Below are 17,402 nucleotides of genomic sequence, written 5' to 3'. Positions count from 1 at the left end.
CTAACTCTGAAAATCTCACTGAATGAAGATGATTGCAAACTTGTTCAATAAAGTCAAAGGTGTGGCTATGGTCTCACCATTTTAAATAGGCTTAGTCATTTTCATAGAGAATTCCATATGTACACTCACATAATGCAGATAAATGGATATCGCTATTAGAGTATTTTCTTAGCAAACATTTAATATCATACAGTGACTAAAGAAATAAAGCATTCATAATGAGAAACCACTTGCACTGTCTTACAAACAATGTCTAAAAAGGTTAATGTCCTCACAAAAGAAGTTGTGTCAATAAGATACTCAGTGTCTGTAACAAATCCTTAATTTAGAATTGGAGTTGCATTTTGCCCCATGTGGCTAGTGACTAAAGCATTAAACAATGATAAATTACAAACAATTAAACAAATGGGGTGGAGGCACAGTGCCTCAGCGGTTAGCACTGCTGCCTCACAGCACCAGGCACCCGGATTTGATTCCAGACCCAGGCGACTGTCAGTGTGGAGTTTGCACATTCTCCCCATGTTTGCGTGGTTTCCTCCGGGTGCTCCAGTTTCCTCCCACAATCCAAAGATTTGTAGGTTAGATGAATTGGCCATGCTAAATTACCTGTAGTCCTTAGGGATGCCCTAGGTTAGGTGCATGAGGCACAGGAAATGCAGGGCAAAAGTGAGGACTGCAGATGCTGGAAATCAGAGTCTAGACTACAGTGGTGCTGGAAAATCACAGCAGGTCAGTCAGCATCCAAGCAGCAGGAAAATCGACATTTCAGGCAAAAGCCCTATCAATGCAGGGGTTTAGGTAGGGAGATGGGTCTGGATGAGGTATTCTTCAGAGGGTCAGTGTGGACTTGTTGGGCTGAATGGCCTATCTCCACGCTGTAGGGGTTCTATGATACCATGACTGCCCAGGCAGACCCATTGTTCTGCCCCACAGAACTCACCTCTTCCTACCTCAACTTAGTTTTTCCTCTCCTCGTCCAGTCCCTGCCCAATTACATCCACAATTCTTCTGATGCTTTATATCAGTTTCATAATTTCCAGTTTATGGGCTCCAGCCACCCCCTCTTTACGATGGACATGCAATCCCTTTACACGTACATCCCCAATCAGGATGGTCTTGGCATTCTTCACTTCCTCCTGGAAAAAAGGCCTGAACCATCCCTGTCCACCACCACCTTCCTCCGCCTGGCTGAGCTTATCCTCACCCTGGACAACTTCTCTTTTAACTCCTCTCACTTTCATCAGGTCAGAGGGGTGGCCTTGGGTACCTGCACAGGCCTTATGTGTGCTTGTCTCATTGTGGTGTAAGTGGAACATTCCTTGTTCAAATCCTACTCTGGGCCCCACTCACAACTCTCTCTCCCGTTTCTCGATGGTATCATCAGTACTGCTTTCCTCTCTTGTCTGGAATTGGGAAAGTTTATCAATTTCACTTCCAATTTCCACCCTGCTCTGATCTTCACCTGGTCCATCTCTGACTCATTCATTCCCTTCCTCAACATCTCTGTTTCCATTTCTGGGGATCAACTGGTCATTGGTACCCACTACAAACCCAATGATTCATACAGTTACCTTGACTGTTCATCGTCACACACTGCTTCCTGTAAAGACTCTATTCCATTCTCCCAATTCCTCGGTCTCTTTTGATGATGTCAGCTTCAAAAAGGTGGACTCTGAAATGCCCACCTTCTTCCTTAAACTGAGGATTCTCCAGCACAATAGTTCACAGGGCCTTCCGACCCATGTACCCCACCTCAGCCCTCACCCCCCTTCCCTTCCCTTCCCTTCCTTCTTGTCCTCACCTACCTTCCAAACAGCATCCACATCCAGAGGATCATTAGCTGCCATTTCTGTCACCTCCAGTGGGATGCTACCACCAGACACTTATTTCCCTCCCCTGCCTTGTCCACCTTCCACAGGGACCAATCCCTCCAGGACACCCTGGTCCACTCTCCTTCACTCCCAATAACCCTCCCATAGTCCCACCGCATCTTCTCCTGCAACCGCAGAAGGTATAACACCTGTCTGTTCACTTCCTCCCTCCACAGTATCCAAGGACCCAAACACACCTCCCAGGTGAAGCAGCGCTTTACCTGCATTTCGCTTAATCAATTCGACTACATTTCCTGCTCATAATGTCATCTCTCCTACATTAGGGAAACTAAGCCCAGGATGGCCACTTTGCAGAACACCTATGTTCTGTTCTCAAAAAAGCCTCTATGTTTCTTGTTGCCTGTCACTTCCATCACACCACCCTGTTTCCTGGCCAACATCTCTGCCTCAGGCCTGCTGCAGTGCTCCAGCAAAGCTCGGCGCAAGCTGGAAGAACAGACATCATTATCGATTTAGTAATTCTACAGCCCACTGGAGTCAATATCAAGTTCAACAAAGGTGCTTGAGGCACCATTTCCAGTGTCCTTACACCAAGACCCTCATACCAGGCCTTGTTATTACATGGTCTACCATTACATACAATCCATTGTTAGCCACCAATAGTCTCCATTAGTATATATTTATTTGCCTAGATTGATCATAATCCACTCCTTTCTCTGTCCAACTGTTTTTTTCTCTGGGCTCTAATTCCATCTGTTGTTTACTCCTTAATTCCTTTCCACCACCTTATATTCTGCATAAAAAAAACAACTTTTTCCTAGCTACCATCAGTTCTGAAGAAGGGTCACTGGACCTGAGATGTTAACTTGGATTTCTCTCCACAGATGCTGCCACGGCCTGCTGAGCTTTTCCAGCAATTTCTGTTCTTGTTTCTGATTTCCAGCAACTGAAGTTCTTTCAGTTTTCATCAAAACTAAGCTTGGGTCATGGGAATACAAATTGAAGACGGAGATGTATTTAAAGATAAATGCTTAAATTGTAAAGAACAGGATTACTTCAATACATAATAAAGCAGGGTTCCAATAACAGCACAGAGTGGGCAATGTTGACTGTATTGAAATAAATGTTCCAGAGCCTGAGACTAATGAAATGTCAGCACAAATGATACGTGTAATTACACAAAATTAATTTCCAGGGCGTGGTTCAGTTTAACTTATTTCTTCTATAACCTTAAGGCTTTGAGGGATTTCTTGGCAACACTGATTGCCAATAAACACATTGCTGCAGTAATTGTTAAATTAAATTGTCTAAGTTAAAATGACTACACAAACTCAGCAAGTGCGACTGTGGTATTGATTTTAAAAAGTTTAGTAGTCTAATTTACAGAAGTTACAGACAGATTGTTAATTGTAAAAGATTAATGGTAAAAAAAAATACTGTGGCACCAATTAAGAAAATTGACAATTCAATCAATAAGAAACCTTCAAATATCCTTGCTAAATCTTTTCTGGTAGTCATGATGTGGAGGTACTGGCGTTGGACTGGGGTGGGCATAGTCAGAAGTCACACGACACTGGGTTATAGTCCCACAGGTTTACTTGAAATCACAAGCTTTTGGAGCACTGCCCCTTCATCAGCTCCCACTTCAACTGACAAACGAGCAGTGCTCCAAAAGCTTCTGATTTCAAATAAACCTGTTGGACTATAAGCTGGTATTGTGCGACCTCTGACTGAATCCTTTCTGATGTATTCCCTAGTTCTAAAACAACCTTGTGTTTAAATTTTACTCAATTGAAGGAATTAAGACACTTGTGTGATTTTGAAGTTAAATACATGGCCATTTAAAGAAAAATATAATGTACTGGAAACTTCACGTTCTGCAAATTGAATATAGTATGCTGAGTGTAACACATTTTGAGTTTGATGATTGAAGTGATTTATTCAGGTAAATTTCAAATTCAAATTCAAATTTTGGTTAATTCCTATTGAATCCTTTTAAAAGATTTGTGAGTTGTTGGTACATCTTTGCTAAATAGAAAGAATTCTGAAGGAATATGTTAAGACAGAGGAAGAAAAGGGCTGGAGAGGAAGCAATCAGTAAAGAAATATTTGTCTGGATTTTCCCTGGGGTGGGGAGTCCAGAACTAGAGGGCATAGGTGAGAGGGGAAGATGTAAAAGGGACCTAAGGGGCAACTTTTTCACACAGTGGGTGGTGCGTGTGTGGAATGAGCTGCCAGAGAAAGTGTTGGAGGCTGGTACAATTACAGCATTTAAAAGGCATCTGGATGGGTATATGAATAGGAGGGGTTTAGAGGGATATGGGCCAAGTGCTGGCAAATGGGACTAGATTAGGTTGGCATGGATGAATTGGACCAAAGGGTCTTTTTCCTTGCTGTACATCTCTATGACTCTAAATAGGTGCTGGGGTATCATGAGCAGGATACTTTTTTAGTTGTCAGCAGGTGCCCCAAGACCATGCCTACAATTTCGGACCCAAGGGTAATTTTAATATACATGCCAGCTCCCAGCCAGTGTCCTATGCTTGTGTCAAACTGTAATATGGAAAAGCTGGTGTTGGACTGCTCTACAGAAAATTAAAAACCACACAACACTAGGTTATAGTCCAACAGGTTTATTTGGAAGTACTGGCTGTCGGCTACATGATGAAGGAGCAGCGCTCTGAAAGCCAGTGCTTCCAAATAAACCTGTTGGACTATAACCTGGTGTTGTGTGATTTCTAATTGCGTCAAACTGTAATTGGAAACTTGTTGTTGCTCCTCTTGTGGGCCTGCTATGACAGGATAAAGAGTTGTGATCAAACTATCTCAAGAAGAGTTATTTTGTTACAAAGTGTTGGAGTGGTACAATGTAAATGTAGGCAGAAGTGAGGACTGCAGATGCTGGAAACCAGAGTTTAGATTAGAGTGGTGCTGGAAATGCACAGCAGGTCAGGCAACATCCAAAGAGCAGGAAAATTGACATTTCGGGCAAAAGCAAGATTTCCTGATGAAGGGTTTTTGCCCAAAACATCAATTTTCCTGCTCCTCAGATGCTGCCTGACCTGCTGTGCTTTTCCAGCACCACTCTAATCTAAACTACAATTTAAATGTGCATGGCCAGACTGTGATTGATCTATCCTCAGCCTATTGATAATTGTTCCTTGGGGAAAACAGGTTTGGGATCCTGTCAAAAATTTTGAATATTGGGTGCATGGGCAAATGTGTTTTTAGCTGCTGGGTCTTTCCACTGGGAAATGAGTGAGATATGTTGTCAAGTAAGTTTCTACCTTGTGGACTTATGTAAGTTCAGTGTGTGGGTAGCTGTTCTGGTTGGTAAAGCGGACAAAGAATCTAACCCACTTTAATTTATGTTTAGAACTTTATACATCCCATTATGTAAATCAACAAAACTTGTTAAGCAAGAAATTGGGATGCATACATCCAATTTCTGGATGACGTTAAGTGTTCCAAAATAATGTCACAGCCCACACACACCCATAGGGAAAATTACAGTAAATGTCGTATTTGTGAGATTGTTGTAATGCATCCTCAGCAGAAGTGTAACAGCAGACAGATGATGACGTTAAGCAGCATATAATGTTGATCTAACACAAGCCCTTCCATTTTTTAGCTGATGTTCCCTTTTAAATATGCCGAGTTGAACATTCATTCAGCAGCAGAAATGATAGCTCTTCAGTGCGATTGAAAGGATTTGCTTTCTCTCTATTCATTCATGGGATGTAGATGCCACTGATAAGGGCAACATTTAATGTCCATCTCTAATTGCCTTTTGAACTCAGTGGATAGATAGAGCATTTCAGAGAGTAAGAGTTAACATGTTGTTGTGGATCTGGAGTCACATAAAGATTAGACCAGGTATAGATGACAGAATTCCTTCCATAAACGACGGTAGTGAGCCAGAAGGAGTTTTATGACAATTGATAATGGTAATATGATCATTATCAGTCTAGTTTATAATCGCAGGTTTCTAACCAATGTTCCCAGAGCATCAGGCTGGGTCTGTGGATTAGTAATCCAGGAACATTACCACTAGCCACTCACTCCTCTCATGAACTACTTGCAGGTTAGTTGTTGGTTAATTTATTCTGGTTGTAAGTTTAATTGTAGTGATTTGGTGTTTTCTGTAGTTGTTTGAGGTCTATACTATGGTAGGTGCTGGACAGCATTTTGCTGACTCAAGTCATCTAGACAAACCAGTTACTTGCAGAGATGGGTACACTCAAACAAGAGGCTGGCAGAACATAGCAAGTCAGGTAGCATCAAGAGGTAGAGAAGTTAATGTTTCGGGTACCTAGCTTGATGTGTTCTTCAAGCCTCCCGTTTGTCTACCTTGGATTCCAACATCTGCAGTTCTTTTATCTTTAACGGGTAAACTTGCAGATATTCACTTTGGAATTCAATTCGACCTGGGGAAAGACCAGAGATAAATTACAGCAGAACAAACTGATAGAAGATGGAGTAGGAAGTGGGGGGGGGGGGGGGGGGGAGAAGAGTTCTCAGCAGGTGGCTATATCCCCCAAAATGTTAAGGTAGTAATTATCCTTCCTGATTATCAGTGAGTAACATTAGGGTGAATTTGATATGGATGCCACGAGTCACACAGCAGCAGAAGAACAATGTTACCCCTTCCACATGTGGTGGCTTAATGTGATCATGTGGTATTTGACCGATTGATGATCTGGAATGGGGGGGCATGAGGCCCATGCAATAACCGAGATGAGGCAGTCCATGAGTCATCAAATGCCAGGGTCATCTCACTGAAAGGCAATGTTTTGAAAAAAAGCTGCTAACCTTCTATGTAATATTGTCCCTGAACACTGGCCAAACAACAGCACTGAAGATCCCTGTGACTCCTCTGTCGACTTCTCTGCTCTGGTGGCTCACCTGAGAACCTAAAGGATAGACTGGGATGGTGTCACTATGGCAAACACAAGCCACAGGGTTGTCATGTACTAACATGAGATGGTGCACCCAAATGTGAACAGTCAGGAGCTGGCAAGGAGTTCTGGCAACAGATGTTTTCTGCATGGCTATATCTTGGAGAGAGGGGGCCATCTGTCTTTGCTACTTCTTTGAGAGTGGAGAGATGGAGGAATCATGATGGAGCCCTATCATGGGCCAAATGCTTCCAACTGCATACGTTTATGCTACTCTTCTGCTGAAAACTCACATTGCCCCTTGTTTTGCCTGTAGGAGAAATGGGCCCACAATAAAACTAGTGGAAGTATTTCAGCCATTTACGCCCAGCAGAGAAGGAGCTCCTGAAACTAAATGGTTCACAAGGTGGTTGCGTAATGTTTTAATGGTGTGAGAGAAAGAAGAGAGTGAGAAAGCATTGAGCTCATGTGCTCATCTGTAGATATATATGGAAATTGATAGCAGGCTTGCATTGTTTGAGAAAATGTGAACTCTTGAACCCCAGTACTCTCCCACAGGTCTTAGCACTCAGGAAGCACATCACCCACAGAGATTGGGTGTGTGCTGTTTCCCTTTGAAGAGAAGGACTATTCCTCAGTGGGTGCAGCATCACATCTTTCCCGTCATCAGTGCAAATACTCTCTGGGCAGTGACTCTGCACTGGTGATTAGATTCTGAATCACAAACTAGTAAACGTTTTCCACCTGCCTCACTTGCAGTCAGAGGCTGTTACAGCCAGAAGGCTGTAGGAGGTCAGGTCCACGCTGAGTTCCAGGCAGATGATGTGCTTCTGGAGTGGCCAACATGGAACCTGCTGAAACTACAGTAAGAGAGGAGGGAATATTTCGTGGAACCACCAGCAGCTTTCTGTAGCTCCTCCTGGACAATAGAAGAGTTCACCCCAACCATGAGTGTTACCATGTTTCAGGTATATGCCTTTTTATGCTTAAGTTCTATCCACAAACCCTTACTTGACAACTTTTCTAAGATATCATCCCTCCTTACAGCATTAACTGGCTCCCTAGCTAATAATACAATACCATTTCTACTTTTGTACTCTCCCCTATCTTACCTGAAGATCCTTTACCCTGGAATGTTAAGTCAACAATCTTATTTTACCCTCAACCACATCTCTATGATGGCAACAACGTCTTAGTTCCATCTGTCAAATTCACACCTTTAACTCAACTGTCTTACCTCTAATATTCCTTTTTTTATTTCAAAAGTATACATAATTCCATAAAACTATCTTTATATAAATGCATAGTCACTAAAGTAGTTCAGTTCTGTACAGTAGCAAATAAAAAAAAAACCAAGTAAACATTGGAGTTTGACTCTGTCCAACAAACAAACCAAAGGCATCTTTTATTTGTGCAAGACTATATTTACATATAATTTAGGCACTGGGAGGATTTGATAACTGAACAGACCCCAATTTAACTTCAGCAGAAAGACCTCAGACAGTGGTCTTTTTCCACTGTACCTCTCTTGCATTATAGTAGAGATCATTCAGACTTACCTTACTCCCTTGAGACACCTGGATGAATCTGGTCTGGCTTGGTTCTTTTCTAAGTTATGTTGTGTTCCAAATGAACTAATGCACTGTGCCCCTGCCCCTGCTGAACTAATTTAACTTTATTAATTAGTGCCCCCTTAATCAATATCACACTTACTGTTAGTCATTGCAGCATTTCCAGCTGTCTTGTCGGGTATCATCAATATCCTTGTTCCCTCAGTAAGGCTGCTAGTATTGGATAGGTTGTACATGGTTAGGTCCTTACCTTAATCAATGTGTACTGTCAACAGGCGGAATGCAGGAGTTAACTAACGGGTTTGTATCCAGGCAAATGTTGATTGTCCACTTAGAGAGAGGGCTTGAGAGTCTCACAAAACAATTATCAATGGTAAACTGAAACAGAAAGTGTTGGAAAAACACAGCATATGTTGCAGCATATGTGGAGAGTGAAACAGGGTTCTCATTTCAATTCTAATATGATTCTTGTTTGGAATCTCTACAGGTGCAACTCACCCTATTGAGTTCCTTCAACATTGTCTGCAAACCAAATACATACTCCCTTTCTCTTTGTAGACTAAACTACAATATCTCTCATTATCCAAGATTCCAAAATCTTGCCATCCTCAACTTTCATTCTTGTAAGAAAATGCTAGTCCTGAACTCTGGTCAACTGACTTTTAAAATACTCTTACATGTCAGATGTGGACCTATTTTCAAACAGCTGCACCCAAACCAATTTTTCCAGTTCCTGCCTTACATTTGTAATTAGCCTTCCCTAATTTAGCACTTTCACCTGAGAACCTGTCTTATCCTTTTCAAAAATTATCCTAAAACTCAGAATTATGATTACTGTTCCCAAATTGCTCCCTCACCAAAATTTGGTTCACCTGAACTGGCTTATTTATCCAATAAAAGATTTAGTACAGCCTCTTCCCCTGTTGGATTATCAACACTTTGCTTCAAGAATTCCTCCTGGATGCATCTAAACAAACGCTGCCCCTTCTTAACCTCTGGCACAAAGGGAGTCCCAGTGAATAGCAGTGAAGTTAAAATCAGCTGCTATAACAATCCTGAATCATGAACTACTGATATATCCCGCCTCAGGCGACTGACTGTGTGGAGTTGGCACGTTCTCCCCCGTGTCTGCGTGGGTTTCCTCCGGGTGCTCCGGTTTCCTCCCACACTCCAAAGATGTGCAGGTCAGGTGAATTGGCCATGGTAAATTGCCCGTAGTGTTACGTAAGAGGTAGATGTAGATGTAGACGTAGGGGTATGGGTGGGTTACGCTTCAGCGGGGCGGTGTGGACTTGTTGGGCCGAAGGGCCTGTTTCCACACTGTAAGTAATGTAATCTAATCTAATCTAATTGATATCTGTTCCTGTTGTAATAGTACATGCACCCATCACTACCTTTGGCAGTTCATTCCATACATAAACCACTCTTTGTATAAAAAAGTTGCCCCTCATGTCTTTTTAAAATCTTTCTCTCCTCTCACCTTAAAAACTATGTCCCTGGTCTTAAAATTCCCCAACCTAGAGAAAAGTAATCTGCCATTCACCTGATCTATAACCCTCATGATTTTAGAAATATCTATAAGGTCACCCCTTAACCTCCTACGGTCCAGTGAAAAAGTTCCAACCTATCCAACCTCTCCTTATAATTCAAACCCTCTATTCCCAGCAACATCCTGATAGATCTCTTCTGAACATTCTCCAACCTAATAATATCCTACTTATAACAGGGGAACCAGAACTGGACACATAGCCCAGAAGAGGCCCCACCGAGGTCCTTTACAACCTCAACACTACCCAAGGTGTTACTTTCAATTGTATAAGACTAGCCCATGTTTGATTAATAGTCAAAATCTGCTGGTCCTATGACCTTACCAGTCTTCAGTATTGTCAACTCACACAAACATCACTATAATAACCAGACAGACTCTTGTTGCAGATTAAGCTCCTTTTTAAAGACAACATATTCAATAAAGTATGACATGCTATCATTTGTACTGAGATAGCGGGTTGAGAACTGAAGCTGGATTGGACACTGGAAAAATAAGGAAGACGAAGCAACCTCATTGAAGTAAGTGCAGGAAAACTGCATTTATGACCAAAAAATAGTCATGAATTTTATCTATTATGTTAACTTTTATTTTTTTACTGCCAATTATTTTGTCATCAATTTCACATGACATTTATTTCCTCTCAATATAATTTCAGATGGAGAAAGCAAGAACTCATCTTTATGTTGTATCTTTCTGCTGTTTTGTAGGTAATAGACAATAGACAATAGGTGCAGGAGTAGGCCATTCTGCCCTTCGAGCCTGCACCACCATTCATTATGATCATGGCTCTTTCTTAAACGAATCAACTCTTTCTTAAACGAATCCAGAGACTGGGCCTCCACTGCCTTCTGGGGCAGAGCATTATACACACCCACCGCTCTCTGAGTGAAGAGGTTTCTCCTCATCTCTGTCCTAAATGGCCTACCCCTTATTTTTAACCTGTGTCCTCTGGTTCGGGACTCACCCATCAGCACACATGGCACCCAACAAAATTCCACAAACACAAATAAATAGATAAGCAATTTGATTTAGTTCTGATTTTGGACAAATGAGAGAAAAAGAAACTCATTACTCCCCTTTAAGCAGTACAAACTGTTAACATCTGCTCGAATAATTCAGTGCCAAGATGGCCATTTATGATGAAGTACAAACATTTTTACAGTGATTGTAACAAGGTTGTGACAGGATATCCATTCCCTAATTGGGAATCTGGTCCAATCAGGGAGTCCTGGCTTACAGATATAAACAGGTTTGTCAGGGGTTCTGTTCACTCTAGGAGCTGTCTCCGTGCTAGCTGGGTCAGTGTCAAGTACTATGTATGTGTAAATAAAGGATAACTTGGGACAGGATACCAACCTTCATGGAGTAATTTCAATTTATTGTGGATGAAATTTAATTTAGGTGATGGAGGTCTTGACCAGCAGATGGTCAGCTTGCAAATGCCCACCACACCAACCTCCCCCCTCCACCGCCTTGCTAGTTTTCTCAGAACCTTGCCATATTTTTATTTTTAATTGAGTACCAACAAGCCTCTTAGGGGCCAAAGTCCTGCCCACTGAGAGCTTCCAGCCAATGAAAAGCCAACATATCATCATTACCTGGCAGTGTCACTATGGATACAATGACTGTTCTAGACCAGCTCTCCAAATCATTTCACTTAATGCCATTCTCTGTCTACTCCCGCAAATCCTGCACCCTTTTCAAATAACAATTCCCACTCCCCTTGGAATGTCTTCACTGAAACTTCCTCTCCCCCAATCTCCGGCTGTGCATTCCAGATCCTAACCACATGCTGTGTGAAAAAGTTTTTCAGCAAAACAAATCACATCTAACCACTGGATTTCAAATCATGAAAGTCTTGAGAATTTGTGCTGGCATTCCAGTGAGGGTCTTCAAAACTTGTAAGCAACCGCTCACATCAAGGCTTCATGTGTTCACCAATAGACCTTGAAGTAAGTGCACTACCCCACCCCAATTTTAAGAATTTGACAACGTAACTATCTTCAAGAAGGGAGGTAAATCACACTGTGGGAAGTGTTGAGGCATTTCCTGTTGTCCACAGTGGGGAAAATTCCTGACACACATTCTCCGGAACCACATATTCCTGTGGCTGAGGAATTCCTGCCAAAGACAGAATGTGGTTTTAGACCTTCCAGAAGGACCAGACAAATCGAAGAAAACTTTTCAGTTTGCTCAGAATTCTTTATTGCCTGAAAGCTTGGAGAGTGGCAGGTGAAGGAAGAGGTGTCCAATGGTAGCAGCAGCAACAACAGCATGACCGGTTACACAGCTCTACTCCAACCCGAATCTCCTGGCAGACGACAAGAAGGTAGTGTTTGTGCTGAGCCCGTCCGCACCAGGCTACCACATTCTTTTCATCCCTCTCTTTTTTTGTCCTTTTTTTCCTTTTCTTCATCCTTCTGATATCACAGGGAGGCCAAAGTATTGTTGGCAGCAACTCCTGAATTCGTAGGCCCAGAGCATGGGCATCTGGCATGATGTCAGGGTGCCAGCTGCAGCAATGGCAGAGTGGGGACTTCTGGCTGTTGTGGTGGTGGCTCATTGACAATGGTGATGTTGGTGCCCAGAGCGGGGACCTTGTAGAAGTCCTGCAGCCATGTTTTGGTTCCCTGTTGAGGGAGATGAACTCTATTTCAGCACATTATTTTAGAATCATAGAGTCCTTACAGTGTGGAAACAGGCCATTCAGCCCAAAACACAACAATCCTCCAGACCCAATTCCCTACATTACCCCTGACTAATGCACCTAACCTACACATCCCTGAATGCTATGGGAAATTTAGTTTGGCCAATTCACCTAACCTGCACATCTTTGAACTGTAGGGGGTAACTGGAGGAACAGGGAGAATGTGCAAGCCCCACACAGATAGTCACCCAAGGTCCCTGGTGCTGTGAGGCAGCAGTGCTAACCATTGAGCCACCTTTATTTTATTCTTCTTGTACCTCAAAATGACACTAGATTGTTGTGACGGAACACTTTTCACCACATCTCCCTAGACATAAGTGACAATAAATAAATCATTCAGTCAATCTGACCAAAGAATGGGAAACACAAGGTTCTGCAAATTGTTCTCCAGAGATTTATAGGTTCAAGAAACTTCATCACAATCTTTCCACTGTGAGGATAAGACAGCAGAGTAAAGTTTAGGATTATCAGAGCAGCCAAATGGCTCACTTCTACTCCCAGTTCCATGAGGTCTTGATTAGATTACTTACAGTGTGGAAACAGGCCCTTCGGCCCAACAAGTCCATACCGCCCTGCCGAAGTGCAACCCACCCATACCCCTACATTTACCCCTTACCTAACACTACAGGCAATTTAGCATGGCCAATTCACCTGACCTGCACATGTTTGGACTGTGGGAGGAAACCGGAGCACCCGGAGGAAACCCACGCAGACACGGGGAGAACATGCAAACTCCACACAGACAGTCGCCTGAGGCGGGAATTGAACCCGGGTCTCTGGTGCTGTGAGGCAGCAATGCTAACCACTGTGCCACCGTGCCGCCCCCTGAAGGTCACTGCTTCAAAATGGCACAACTGCAACTGTCCCATGTGGGAGATCTGAAAACGTTACGCTTGAATTCAAATCCGTGCAGAGCAACACTGTATGATAGCCTTCTTTACTATTAACAATCTAATTTACAATGGATTAACTTCAAAAATAATTGCCCTCCATTGTAAGCAATAAATCCTACCTCTAGTAGAAAACATTTTAACCTCAGTTGCCTCTGTGCCAAAACTAAAACCGATCACCACATTCCTATGGGGTCTATTTGGATAACTACAATGTCTGTCCGAGGCTTGTATGCCTCTATCAAACTTTCCAATTCCGCAGATGTGATTCTACAGACTCAGCTTGTCCTTGAATGGTGTCAAACTAAAAGTCACATCAACCCAGACCAGGTTAGTCAAATATTCCACTTCCCATAAATGTTGAAAGACAAGACTCTGGAATACGTTTAGTATTTTTCATACCATAACAACCACCTCCCCCAGAAGGCCACTATTAACCAACTTCACAGAAATGGAACTCAAGGCTTTACTTTTTCCAAAAATAACTTATAAATCAAGCGAATTATATATCAGAGGTTAACATATGATAACCTGTTTCCTAACTTCAGTCAATGTCTGTCTTCTGAATCTATATCTCCAAATTAATATGTGCAATAATTATTTTAAGTCATCCGTACTTCTACTGCACACAGTTAATTGGAACAGGCAGAAAATGTAATCGTGCATGATCTGACACTTTAAGTGCAATATAAAGTGCAGAACTAGGATTTTGGAAAGGTTTATGTGAACTGAGATACTATTAGGATTTTGCTTCATCAAGAATGTTATTAACATAGATTTTTGAGGCTTAACAAATAAATCAGTTTCAAACTCAATTTTGTTTCCTCTATGCAAATACAGTATAAACACTGCTGTTACCAAGACACCAAAGACTACCAGAAATCAGCACAGTAGGTTATAGTACCACTGGGACATGAGAGTGCACTGCTTCGACTCCACCATTCTACATAACAGCTCTAGAATCAGTAAAGCATTCTCATCTATCACGAGTTCTATATATCTCCTCTTTGCTTAATTGACTAATGTACCATGTTAAACTGCTGCTTCTCAATAAGCTATCAGAAAATAGCTATAAATCGTTGACTGGCTACATTAGATAACTTTGATCACAAACACCCTAAAATCAACAACACAGGTTGATTAAATTTCAGAAAATGAACAGGTATTTCTCATAAAATAACAGCTAGTCAGTAGTAATATTAAAGTGTAAAGGTAAATTCACCATTCTCCTACTGGAGCAGAGAATGGCTCTCTTATTTGAGAGAGAAGGATGGTAGTGGCTTAACTGGAGGGTAACCATACCTCGATAAGGGCAGAGATTGAGAAGGAGAATGCTTCATGGCAAGAACTGAACCAGTACTGTTGGCATTACTCTACATTTTATAGTGCAGCCCAATTGAAACTTAGATACACCTTTTACATCTGGATGTGAAATATTGAATATTTTGCATGATCCTGCTTTCTTAGTATACAATGACCAAGAGCCAAAAACACGTGTAATCAAGATCCAACCAGTATATTACAGCTCATACTGAGGATCAATCTCACTCATGACAATGTGACATAATGTAACAATATAGAGAAAGTGAGGTCTGCAGATGCTGGAGATCACAGTCAAGAGTGTGGTGCTGGAAAAGTACAGCAGGTCAGGCAGCATCCGAGGAACAGGAGGATTAACATTTCAGGCATAAGCCCTTCATCAGGAATAAGGCTTGTGGGCCGGGGGGCTGAGAGATAAATTAGAGAGGGGTGGACTGGGGGAGAAGGTAGCTGAAGATATCATAGATAGATGAAGGTAGGGGAGAAGGTAATAGGTTGGAGTGGAGGGTGGAACTGAAAGATGGGAAAGACGATGGACAGGTCAAAAGGTCCGCTCCATCCACCTCTCCGACTTATCACCTTCTCGCCGACCTTCATCTACCTGCTGCATTCTCAGCTCCCTTCCCCCAGCCCCACCCCTCTCCCATTTATCTCTCAGCTCCCTCGGCCACAAGGCTCATCCCTGAAGAAGGGCTTATGTCCAAAACATCCATTCTCCTGCTCCTCGGATGTTGCCTGACCTGCTGTATTTTTCCAGCACTACGCTCTCGACAATGTAACAATATGTCCAAACATGTTACCCACAAAAGCATACATGTTAATCATATTATTTCCCAAGCCGGCTCAATAGTTGTCAATGAAAGCCACCACCTGAAGTTACTTTTGAATACTGCAAAGGTCTCTTCTGCACATGTGCAGGCCTTCTGCATCGACACAGTTGCAAATTCAAGCATCACAAATACCATCACTTGAGGAACTAGCATTCAGTGCCATCTCTGTTCAGTAAACTTTCAATGCCTTCTGCAGAGTTAATCATTTATAAGAAGGACAAGGCAGACTACATGAACAAAGTAGATAAGAAGCAAAAATTCATGGAGAAAACAAAATTGCATTTATATAGCACCTCAGTTTGTCCCTAAATCCTTTCAAAATCATTTTATTGTTGTCATGGAAACAACAGCCAGTGTGCACTTAGTAAGGTCCTTCAAATAGCTATATCCGATCATCTGTATTTTCTGTGATGATGTTTGATGGACAAATATTAGGACATCCTGGAAAATGTTCCTTCTCTCCTTTGAGTAGTGCAGTGGGATCTTTTACAACCATCTGAGAAAGCAGACAGGGCATTGATTTACCACCTCATCTAAAAGATGGCAGATCTGACAGCACCTCTTAGAATTATGTTGAAGTGTCAACCTTGATTATGCATTCACGTCTCTGAAGTGATGAAATGTGTACAACTAAGAAAGAAATACATAGAAGTCAACAGTGAACATTTCACTGATGTTGCGGGCTCAAGGAATTGGTAGTAATGGCCGTGGAGAAATACCAGTTTGACTTGGAGTTGGAAATCAAAGGTGAAAACATGAAGCTTGAGAAATAGATAGCAGGCTCACAAACATCGGCCAGGAAAAAGACAACTAAAGATCAGAGAAAGCCAACAAGAAAGAAATGGCAGCAGTCAGGAAATAATGAAATGAGACACAGAGAATCCAGAACATCAAGAAACAGGACTAAAGAAGGAAAGGAGTGGCATTGATTTTAATTCTAATAACTTAAGGTGAATGATAGCAATTTGACTGCCCATTTCACATGTCTCCTGCCATTTTCTTCATGACAGTTGAAAAGATAATACACAGAATCTGGCAAATTCATGCTACTGCTTAATGAATCTATTACACATTTGTTTAAAATCTCGAGAATACAACTGTTTGTATTACAATATTAGAGATTTGAATTTTTCTGTGTGGAAATTTAACAAACAATGAAAATCACACCTCCTCCCTCACCTCCATCCAAGGCCCTAAAGGAGCCTTCCACATCCCAGGTCCACGCCTCCCTTCGACCCACCCTCCCATCCTGGCACCTTCCCCTGCCACCGCAGGAATTGCAAAACCTGCGCCCACACCTCCTCCCTCACCTCCATCCAAGGCCCTAAAGGAGCCTTCCACATCCATCAAAGTTTTACCTGCACATCCACCAATATCATTTATTGTATCCGTTGCTCCCGATGCGGTCTCCTCTATATTGGGGAGACTGGACATCTCCTAGCAGAGCGCTTTCGGGAACATCTCCAGAACACCCGGACCAATCAACCACACTGCCCTGTGGCCCAACATTTCAACTCTCCCTCCCACTCTGCCAAGGACATGGAGGTCCTGGGCCTCCTTCACTGCCGCTCTCTCACCACCAGACGCCTGGAGGAAGAACGCCTCATCTTCCGCCTCGGAACACTTCAACCCCAGGGCATCAATGTGGACTTCAACAGTTTTCTCATTTCCCCTTCCCCCACCTCACCCCAGTTCCAAACTTCCAGCTCAGCACTGTCCCCATGACTTGTCCTGACTTGTTCTACCTGCCTATCTTCTTTTCCACCTATCCACTCCATCCTCCTCCCGCCCCCGAACTAACACCA

General features: G+C 42.5%; 1 protein-coding gene across 1 annotated transcript in view; it reads right to left on the bottom strand.

The window, feature by feature from the left end:
- Positions 1-6,146: 6,146 nt before the first annotated feature.
- samd12 (sterile alpha motif domain containing 12) overlaps positions 6,147-17,402 on the bottom strand; it is a 157,193-nt gene continuing 145,937 nt past the window's right edge. Inside the window, exon 5 of the mRNA XM_072571219.1 lies at positions 6,147-6,259. Within this exon, the coding sequence (XP_072427320.1) occupies positions 6,162-6,259 (98 nt within the window). The 3' untranslated portion in view covers positions 6,147-6,161. The remainder of the gene's footprint in view (positions 6,260-17,402) is intronic.

The sequence above is a fragment of the Chiloscyllium punctatum genome, chromosome 5 (genome assembly GCF_047496795.1).
Source record: "Chiloscyllium punctatum isolate Juve2018m chromosome 5, sChiPun1.3, whole genome shotgun sequence".
Taxonomy (NCBI): domain Eukaryota; kingdom Metazoa; phylum Chordata; class Chondrichthyes; order Orectolobiformes; family Hemiscylliidae; genus Chiloscyllium; species Chiloscyllium punctatum.
The sequence above is the reverse complement of the archived record's forward strand: the minus strand, read 5'-3'. Positions and strand labels throughout refer to the sequence as shown.